General features: G+C 36.6%; 1 protein-coding gene across 1 annotated transcript; it reads left to right on the top strand.

The window, feature by feature from the left end:
- Window positions 1-2,394: 2,394 nt before the first annotated feature.
- On the top strand, window positions 2,395-9,983 carry acta2 (actin alpha 2, smooth muscle). The gene is made up of 9 exons (XM_052112703.1): window positions 2,395-2,534; window positions 4,592-4,763; window positions 5,502-5,630; window positions 6,456-6,566; window positions 6,759-6,843; window positions 6,939-7,100; window positions 7,252-7,443; window positions 8,927-9,108; window positions 9,447-9,983. Exons 2-9 carry the CDS (start codon window positions 4,635-4,637, stop codon window positions 9,588-9,590), a joined length of 1,134 nt encoding a protein of 377 aa, XP_051968663.1. The 5' UTR covers window positions 2,395-2,534; window positions 4,592-4,634; the 3' UTR covers window positions 9,591-9,983.
- The last annotated feature ends 553 nt before the right edge of the window (window positions 9,984-10,536 follow it).

The following is a 10,536-nucleotide window of genomic DNA, read 5'->3' as shown; positions in this document are numbered from 1 at the left end:
AATAGAAATAAACCTTGTATAAATTGTCAGCTTTCCGCTAAGCTAAAAAGTTATTTCTAGCCATTTTACATGCACATGTTACAAGACACAATCATATTTTTTATCAAGAAAATTCACGTTGGATCATGATTCCTTTTTTCTAGTAAGACCTTTGATATTAGGGCAAAAATCATATTCTTGATCATATTTTTGTATTGTTTTCTGTAAAAAATATAAAAAAAAATCCTTAAAACAAAATCAATTAGATTGATTTTGTTTTAGAAACAACACTGCATAAGATGAGGTCTCTAAACTCCTCTCCAACACCCCACCACCTGTTCCCTTGACCCCATCCCATCACACCTTCTCCAGGCCATCTCTCCATCCATCCTACCTGCACATACACACATAATTAAAACATCTCTACTTACAGGCACTTTTCCCACTACATTTAAGCAGGTTTGAGTAACCCTACTGCTGAATAAACCTGCACTTAACCCCACACAGATAGAACACTACAGACCAGTCTCTCTCATCCCATTCATGGTTGACTGTGTCAAAGGCTACAGAAAGGTCCAGCTGAATCCAATCTGATAAATGTAAGATATTTAGGTTTTTCAGAGAATGTATTTTTAACATGTGTAATTTGTCTTACTGAACTGGTTCTTTGTTCAGTAAGTTTTTATAGTCAGAAAAAGTGAAAAAATTGATGAGTGCTGAAGAAGTAATCCAAAGTATTTAGTAATTTACGTTACTGACCTTGAGTAATCTAAAGGAATACATTACAAATTACATTTTACAGCATGTGTTCTGTAATCTGTAGTGGAATACATTTCAGAAGTAACCCTCCCAACCCTGTATATGTGCATGTGTATATATATTACGTTGTGTTTATATATTATGATATAATGTATTAAAACAAGATATTTATCTACATAAGTATATATTTTTACTGGTAAGTATTGCCATTTCTGTTATCAAAATTTATGAAAATAAAATGTTTAAATATAATTTTATAGAAATTAACAATATATGACTAAATAACAATAAATAACTACATACAGTACAATAGAAAGAGCACCTTCAACATATAACCATTAGAACAGGTGGTGTGCATTATTGCTCAACAGAATTTCTCCCTTCCCTATGGGACACAAGGGGGCCCAAATAACTGTCTATTAACCCATAACAGCTTACTTGCTTGCAGCTTTCAGAAAATAAAAAAAATGTAAACATAAAATATGAACTTGATTTACGGGAGCCCCTGGTGGCTTGGGGGCCCTAAGCAGCCACTTATACCGCTTAAAGCTAGAATGCCCCTATTGGAAAGTAACACAAAGATACAGATTAAAAATCAGATTATTCGTGCACATCTGAAAAGACCTCTAACATCTATGTCCAGGTTTCATTTATCTTGGTACCATATAGTAAATATAGTTAGCATTTTCTTGTTATTTCTGGTGTATTTTTCTTGTCTCTATTTATGCCTAGCATTAACATGCAATTTGTATACAGATAGAATCTGGATATTCTTCAGCTGGTTTACATTTACATCTTGCATTCCAATGCTTCACTGGATAGAGATAGATTTCGCTTACTGTGCAAACTGGAAAAGGCTGCTAACATGTTACAGATGCAGTACTTGATTGCGCATAACGATAATAAACCTTCTTTGAATGTGGTCAGAATCTGTCTCAAACACCTCCAAATGTGGTTTCAGTGATTTGAGTATTGGGTACATTTACACCTGGCTTATGATTCGGTCACCAAAAACATATGTTTATGCCAGGTGTAAAGGGAGCCACAGCGATTCTTTATTTTATTTTTTTTAGACATAATATCCAGATAAAGAGCTCTAAGCATAACAATCTTTGTTGACCCAAAACTTATACACAGTACATCTATTCACGTTCTTTCAGTTGATATAAGCTCTACACACGTGGTTTCCAACTCTATTACTGGAGGCCCTCTAACTGTACACATTTTGTATATCTTCCTTATTTAATATACTGTACCTATTTCAGGTCTTGGTGTCTCTACTTCTGAGTGGATGTGTTCAGTCAACTGTTTGAAACTTTGAGAAAGAAGTGTATTGTAGGGTGCCTCCAGGAACAAGGTTGGGAAATAATTTAACCTAACAGCATAGTAATCCCAGTCCTAGATGTAATTCTAATATGTTGTTTCACTCTGACTCCAGGTGTAAATAAATTATGTGTGGCTACTGAAGAGCTGGGCCCTGACCTGTGTTTATGTTCCTGCATGGTGAGGTCCCCAAATTTCAGAGGAGAAAAAAGGAAAAGGGCCATTGGTATGCCCCAAGCACTGAGACAGGAGGCCGCCCTGCTGCCGACCGGATTAGAGTGTTTTCTCCCAGTCATCCCTATAAGGCTTTAGTGGAGTAAGGCTACCGATGGGAGTGCAACCCAGGCTCCTTGTTTGGGATGTGGGAGTGTGCATTGAGCAGGGATGGGAACTACATAAGAACAACACAAGCCAGTGTGTGGCACACCATCACCAAGTGGCTAAATCCCCAACCCCGGCCCAGCACTGTCAGGGTAAGTGTCATCCAGCTGGCCTCACACATTTGACTCTCACATACAGTATCCTCTTTCTGTCTCCTCTCTCTGTCTGTCTACCCAGCTTTGTACTTTGCATGCTTTAGCTGATGCTGAGAGACTCAGATGAGGCTTAGATTTAAGCAACAATAGATGTGATGATAGATTATAACTTAAAACTTGATTGGTGGTGAACAGACTGTTTAAATTGAAAATATGGTTTGAAGAAATGGTTATTGCATAGGTGCAAGCTGGTTTTTAAATTTTAATGGTTTTACTGCTACTGCTACTACTTTCATTTTCGTAAATATATTGACAATCTATTAATTGTTTAAAAGGATGACAGAATACATTTTTATGAAATAGACATTCGTAGTAAGCCTGTCTTAATATCTTGTGTCGTCTTGCTTCTCATGTAAATTTATGTAATTTTAAGAATGTTTAGATATTTTAGATACCAGTAAATATGGGCATTGTACAGGTGCAAGATGGTTTAAGATGATTGCTTCTGTGGTTGGTTAGATCCCAGATGCAGTGCTTTGTGAGAAGTTTAACCAGTAAATATTATTGTAATCTTACTATGGATTGTACAAATAAACTGTTTTCAGATAAAACTTAGAAAACATGAACGCTGTGGGAGCCCATTTGATTTGTGAGGTTTATGACTAAATATGGTTGTTCTGGACCAGAGACCCATCCCCTCTTTCCCTCAGCCATAATGTTTTTTCATAAACTATTGTGAACAGGCAAGGATGACAGAGGGAGAGTCTGTGAAGTCCAAAGACAGACATTCTTCCTCGTCATCTCCAAATTAGGAAGTTTTCCCATGGTGCAATGTGCACTCACTAGGGACTGGAGTGGCAATTTAGGCAGACCTTCAGAGACTGTTTATATATCCTATTCATTTTAAGAAATTACATTTTATGCTTCATTTCAGCAGGTTTTGATTATTTTGTTGTATCATTTCTTGCATTTACCATTAGCAATAGTTAGAGTTGGTACTGCTAAAGCAAGTTTAAAATGAACACTTTAGATAATACCTGGAAACAGTGATAATTAATAATACATTTTACACTTTAATGTTTATGAATTGACTTAACAGGAACACCTTAGTTACTTTGTAGTATTCATAGTGGAATAGGGTGTGGTCAATACTTTTTTGCTCCTTTTCACTACACACCCACACAAACACCCATACACACTTTTATTAGCTACATGAGCACTTCTAAAGAAATCTTTATTTTATATGTATATTATATATATTTATATAATTATATTATATATTTATTATATATATATATATAAAATAAAGATTTCTTTGAAGTGCTCCTGTGCACAACCTTCGGATGTTACCTATATATATATATATATATATATATATATATATATATATATATATATATATATATATATATATATATATATATATATATATATATATAATATTAATTATAGTTAATCTAGAAAAATCTGAATCCAATCCCTAACCCAATCCTTAAAAAATACCTTTTGCATTTTTTTTAAATAATAATAATAATAATAATTGTTTTTCCAATTGAGGATGTCCCTGGATGTTCCCACAGGGAGGTTTTGTCAGGTTTTGCCAACTATAGCTATAAGTACCATAAGTAAACACATTGAAGAGACACTTAAAGGGATAGTTTACCCAAACATTTTAATTATGTCATCATGAACTCACCCTCATGTTGCTCCAAACCTGTATGACTTTCTTTTCTCCATGGAACATAAAAGATGTTAAGCAGGATGATATCCTTAGTGACCATTCATTTTCATTGCATCTTTTATCCATACAATCACAGTGAATAGTGACTGATGCAGTCATTCTGCCTAACATTTCCACTTTTGTTCCACAAAATAAAAAAAACTCAAAACATTTCAGTTTTGATCAACATGAAAGTAAATGATGACAGATGTTTCATTTTTGGGTGAGCTATCCTAAACCTCAATGCGTTCTTTTACAACTCAAGACAAATCTGATCTTCGAGAGAAATCGCAGTATGTTAATCTACTGTCTGATTAGATTTACTTTTTTGCAGTGATTGTCTCCTGTTGGAGTAAGGAAGGAAATCCGAGCTGAAAATGTGTGACGACGAAGAAAGCACTGCCCTCGTGTGTGATAATGGATCAGGACTGTGTAAGGCAGGCTTCGCCGGGGATGATGCTCCCAGAGCTGTGTTCCCCTCCATAGTGGGTCGTCCCAGACACCAGGTGGGCATCCCTCAACACTAGGGGGCCGTAATCACTCAAAATCAACTATAACAAAAACATTTTAATTGAAATTTTTTTATATATATATATATATATATATATATATATATATATATATATATATATATATATATATATATATTTAAAGGATAGTTCACCAAAATAAACATTTTGTCTTTTTTACCCACCTTCATATTGCTCCAAGCCTATATGAATTTCTGCATTTCATGGAACACAAAAGGAGATGTTAGGCAGAACTGACAGCCTCAGTGAAAGTCACACAGTGAAAGTGAATTCTGACTGAGGCTAACATATTTTATGTTAGAAGTAGGGAAGAAAGTTCTACAGTTTTGGAACAACATGAGGATAATTAAATGATTAGAGAATTTCCATTTTCGGGTGAACTATCCCTTTAAGTGACCAAACTCATAAAAAGTTTTATTTTAGGTTTCATTCATGGCTAGCTACAGTATAACATCTATAGCTATATTTGTGTAAGTGGGTAACAGCTAGCTGAAATGTAAACATTATATGCTGTGCTATTCATCTCTCTTGATTGTTTTGATCTAATTCCAAATGTTCCGTGGAAAGTTGGACAGCAGCCCAGAATTTGTGCATTCCAAGTGTAAAAGAGATTAAGATGCAGTTCACTGGAATTCACTCCTATTTTCTGGCAGATTAATGGATACAAAAGTCTGTTGTATCCAACTGTATTGAATGGTTGTGCTCTGTCTTTAGGGAGTTATGGTGGGAATGGGACAGAAAGACAGTTACGTTGGTGATGAGGCACAAAGCAAAAGGGGAATCTTGACCCTCAAGTACCCCATAGAGCATGGAATCATCACAAACTGGGACGACATGGAAAAAGTAAGTAGATCATATCAAACAAGTCAGCAGATAACAAACTAAAATAAGAAGAGCCTGAATGAGGGGAGAGTCCAAACTTAAGTAAACCTACTTACTCACAATTTTCCTTTTTCAACAACACCATATAATTGTTTAGATTTGAAAAAGAGGCAAAATTGAAACAACTGAGAAATGTTTGAGTTCATATTGAAATCTCTGACTTTCGATCACAGATATCTTGGAAAACCAGAGCACATTGTAAGACTTGTTTTCCGTTATCTTAATCTAGTAAGTCTAGTTTAGTTTAATTTACTATGTCTAAAAGATATTTAAGAGATATTAAAGGGATTTTTCTTTTCGATGGGGTGTGATGTAATATGGAGTATACCATCATTCTTCTGGTCTGAGATAACAGAAGAATAACAAAAACCTTCATTGTATAAAACAGACAGGTAATTAGTCTAATAACAACACGCTTTCCCTTAGGGAGATTTAGTCAGAAACACCACTACGTCACCAGAAGCAATAACTACACCCACATCCATCCCTCAAAAGCACTTTTCCAAATAAATTTGACTGATCCTGCTGATGACTCACGCACTTTATATATTTCATTCCACACAGTTTCATTTCAGCAGATGCACAGATGGTGTGACTCACTTATCTTCTCGTCCACACAACACCTTCATAATGATTATAATCTGTACGTTAAACTGCAATTATGAAGATCATCTTTCACTCACCACCACAGAGCACAAAGTGATTTGTTTACTTTTCTATTCTCCTAATGGAGCATTTGATATGAAAGTGTTCTGTTTTTTAATGTCCACTCTTTATGTTGATCAGATCTGGCATCATTCGTTCTACAATGAACTGCGTGTGGCTCCAGAAGAGCACCCCACTCTGCTGACAGAGGCCCCCCTCAATCCCAAAGCCAACAGGGAGAAGATGACCCAGGTTAGATAGAGATTAAAATCAAGTGTGAAAGAGAATCCTTTCCATTTTGCTGAGGTTTGCATGAAAGATTCATAGTTGATATAGTTGATAAATTAATCGGAATATATTCGGAGCACTAATAACTGTATGGGGACATATTTTCCCCAACCACATATTATTTGTGTTAATTTCAACAATGCTCCCATACTGCAGATCATGTTTGAGACTTTCAATGTTCCAGCCATGTATGTAGCTATCCAAGCTGTGCTGTCTCTCTACGCTTCAGGTCGTACAACAGGTCAGTTTACCTGTCAATCACACAAAGTTCAGTTGTCCAATAATGTCCAATAATGATGGCCATCCCTGACCGAGCATCTTCTTGTTGTTGGACAGGCATTGTCCTTGACTCTGGTGATGGTGTCACCCATAACGTGCCCATTTACGAGGGCTACGCTCTTCCCCATGCCATTATGCGCTTGGACTTGGCCGGCCGTGATCTCACTGACTACCTCATGAAGATCCTAACTGAACGAGGGTACTCATTCGTCACCACTGGTGAGTGTGAAGATGTATCAGCAAGCTGATGTACCATATAATACTAGCAGTACCAGCACAAAACACAATCATGGAAGAGTTGAACAAAATATTTTGCACACCATCTGTTATTTGATTTTCTCAAAGAATCGTTCTTATCTGCCTTCTACAGCTGAGAGAGAAATTGTTCGTGATATCAAGGAGAAGTTATGCTATGTTGCGCTGGACTTTGAGAATGAGATGGCCACTGCTGCCTCTTCCTCCTCTCTGGAGAAGAGCTATGAGCTCCCTGATGGACAGGTCATCACCATTGGCAATGAGAGGTTCCGCTGTCCTGAGACTCTCTTCCAGCCCTCCTTCATTGGTAATCTCTCTATTCTTTGTATCTCTTCCATTCATCTTTCTCTTTCTGTCATTCTGTTTTAAACTGATTCAGAGTAGTTTGATATACACAAGCCTTTGATAGGTCCAGAAAAAATTATTCAGCATATAACAGTCAGCCGGTTATTATCGCAAAATAAACCCCAACAGAGAGATCAGGATCATCTTGTATCACCCTACAAGGGTTTATTTTGCTTATCACACAGCTACTAACCAAACAAATAAATACAGTACATGGAAAATATTGATTTGCATTGAAATTGTAGAATTGTGTGAGAAGAAATACATAATTGAACAGCTAAATTCCACCGCTAGTTTGTGTCAGTTTGTATTTATTTTGTAATTAATGACCATATGACTGCTCATTATGCATCTTATTACAAGACTACATGCCAAATATATAAATAAATCCACATGAGACATTGATTTGAGTTTAAATTACTTTATTAGCTTACTTGAGAGATCACACAATGATCCAAGAAGCAGGAGCAATGGCTTGCAATACCCAGATGAATGGCATGATATGTGGATGTGCGGTTGTTACTGAGCAATATCAGACTGCTAGATGCCGCCTTTGACTAATGAAAATCAAGTTTCCCAGAGAGCGTGTAATAAAAATGCTTACTACACAGCAGTGGAATACTTGTTTGTGATCAGTTAATCATGCTATTTCAAGGGGGCCTTGGTAGCTCAGCAAGTAAAGATGCTGACTACCACACCTGGAGTTCAAATCCAGGGCGTGCTGAGTGACTCCAGTCAGGCTTCCTATGAAACCAATTGGCCCAGTTACTATGGTGGGTATAGTCATGTTGGGTTAACCTCCTCATGATGGACGCTGTAATGTGGTTCTCTCTTTCGGTGGGGCACATGGTGAGTTGTGCGTGGATGCCGTGGAGAATAGTGTGAAGCCTCCACACGCGCTAGGTCTCCACGGTAATGCGCTCAACAAGCCACGAGATAAGATGCGAGTAATGACAGTCTCAGACATGGAGGCAACTGAGATTCATCCTCCACCACCCGGATTGAGGTGAGTCACTATGCCACGACAAGGACTTAGAGCGCATTGGTATTGGGCTTTTCAAATTGGGGTGAAAAGGGGAGAAAATCATGCAATTCCAAGGTCAGATATTTTTGACTGCTAAACTGTATATTTAACCATTGTCCCAATCTCCAACACTGCTAGTTTCATGTCTCTTCTCACGTACTTTAAACTCAAATCCATATTTCATGTCTATTTATTTAATAATTTTATATGTAGCCGTGTAATGGGATAATTTGTTGAAGAGGTTTATTTTGCTTAATGACTGACTGACTGTGGATTATTCTTTTGATTTGCACTCTACCTTTACTAACTTAACTTTGATTTGCACTCTACCTTTACTAACTTAACTTTGATTTGCACTCTAACTTTACTAAACTTAACTTTGATTTGCACTCTAACTTTACTAAACTTTGCAATACCTTAGGAATGGAATCTGCAGGTATCCATGAAACCACTTACAACAGCATCATGAAATGTGACATTGACATCCGTAAGGACCTATATGCCAACAATGTGCTTTCTGGTGGTACCACAATGTACCCTGGTATTGCAGACAGGATGCAAAAGGAGATTACTGCTTTGGCTCCCAGCACCATGAAGATCAAGGTCAGTGCAGATTGATTATTCATATATGATTAGATTTGCTTTGTAGTGCTGTTCATTAATGCTCTGTTAAACAGACCAGCATGGTTGGTCACCAGCATAACTGGACCAGCATGGAATTAATGCTGGTGTAAACTGGTCTTTAGAGCAGGGTGATGATTGGTAAAATACATTTACACATATATTTAAAATAAAGTGTTAGCCAAGGTAACTGATGGTTCAAAAGTTCTAATACTCATCTGGGGTTTAGAAACATGAACAACCAGTAAAACTCCATTAGGGTTTATCCATAGGAATTAACATCACAGATTCTCTTATGTCATGTTCATGCACGTATTCAGATCATCGCTCCACCTGAGCGCAAGTACTCAGTATGGATTGGTGGCTCCATCCTGGCCTCCCTCTCCACCTTCCAGCAGATGTGGATAAGCAAGCAGGAGTACGACGAAGCTGGGCCATCCATCGTGCATCGCAAGTGTTTCTAAACGGCACCTCCAACCACCCCCCTCCTGGTCCCCTCATTCTGCTATTGCTTCATAGCCTGTAAACTGTGAACTTACCCTTTACTTGCCTCTATTGTTTCGTCTTGCACTGCTCACATCTGTTTGAATGTTTTGATATCATGTCATGGTAAAGTGTTATTTTCATTGGGTAAAAAAAGCTTGAATGAGCTGCCAAGATGAAAGACTAGGGAGATTGCTTGGGGTGGCGAGGAGTGTGTTCAACAATCAATGAACAGAGCTCATTCTCCTTTTTGTGTTAAAATCCTATGAGGTAACATAACTGCATGTGTTATTGCACTGCTGTGGGCTTTCAAGCAGTCTGTATGGATATTATATGATAACTCCAGAAAGGAATAAAGTTCTGCAATAATAAAATGTATTCAATGTCTTTCATTTCAACACAGTTCACAGCTCAGTTTTAGACTCTGGGAAAAGGATTTTTATAAATGGGTTAAATTACATTTAAGCAAATATGCTTAGCTTTCCCAATTATAAAGTCAGTTCGGTTAATGCCAGAACAAATACAGTTGCATTGTCATTTAACAAAATGTATTATTTAAAACATATACATTTTGTTTCCTACATTTATATTCCACATTTATTTTAACTTTCACATTTATTCTGAATTCATAATGTGTACATTATTTAAAGATTACTTAATTCAGTTCGTTGGAAATGTGTCACCATTGAAATTAGTAAATCTAAAAAAACAAGATTAAAATGCAATTTTTTAGAGTGCAGCTACTAGGTTAGTTTATGATTTTAACAATTGTTTGCATTTATTTAAGTGTAAATCTACAAATAAATATTCAAAAGTTAACTCACAGTTTCTATTCTACAATTTCAATAAATCTTTCTATATTTTATCACCCTGAATCATAAGCATAAACATCATGACCATACAAATGCACAGTGGAAAACACTGAAA

The sequence above is a fragment of the Xyrauchen texanus genome, chromosome 40 (assembly GCF_025860055.1).
Source record: "Xyrauchen texanus isolate HMW12.3.18 chromosome 40, RBS_HiC_50CHRs, whole genome shotgun sequence".
Classification (NCBI taxonomy): domain Eukaryota; kingdom Metazoa; phylum Chordata; class Actinopteri; order Cypriniformes; family Catostomidae; genus Xyrauchen; species Xyrauchen texanus.
This window is presented reverse-complemented; position numbering and strand designations above follow the sequence as displayed.

Excerpts from the sequence above, each read along its gene's own strand:
- acta2 (XM_052112703.1), top strand. The coding sequence starts at position 4,635 with ATGTGTGACGACGAAGAAAGCACTGCCCTCGTGTGTGATAATGGATCA. Across the intron at positions 5,631-6,455 it reads ACTGGGACGACATGGAAAAA|ATCTGGCATCATTCGTTCTA; the intron begins GTAAGTAGATCA and ends TATGTTGATCAG. Across the intron at positions 7,444-8,926 it reads CTTCCAGCCCTCCTTCATTG|GAATGGAATCTGCAGGTATC; the intron begins GTAATCTCTCTA and ends GCAATACCTTAG.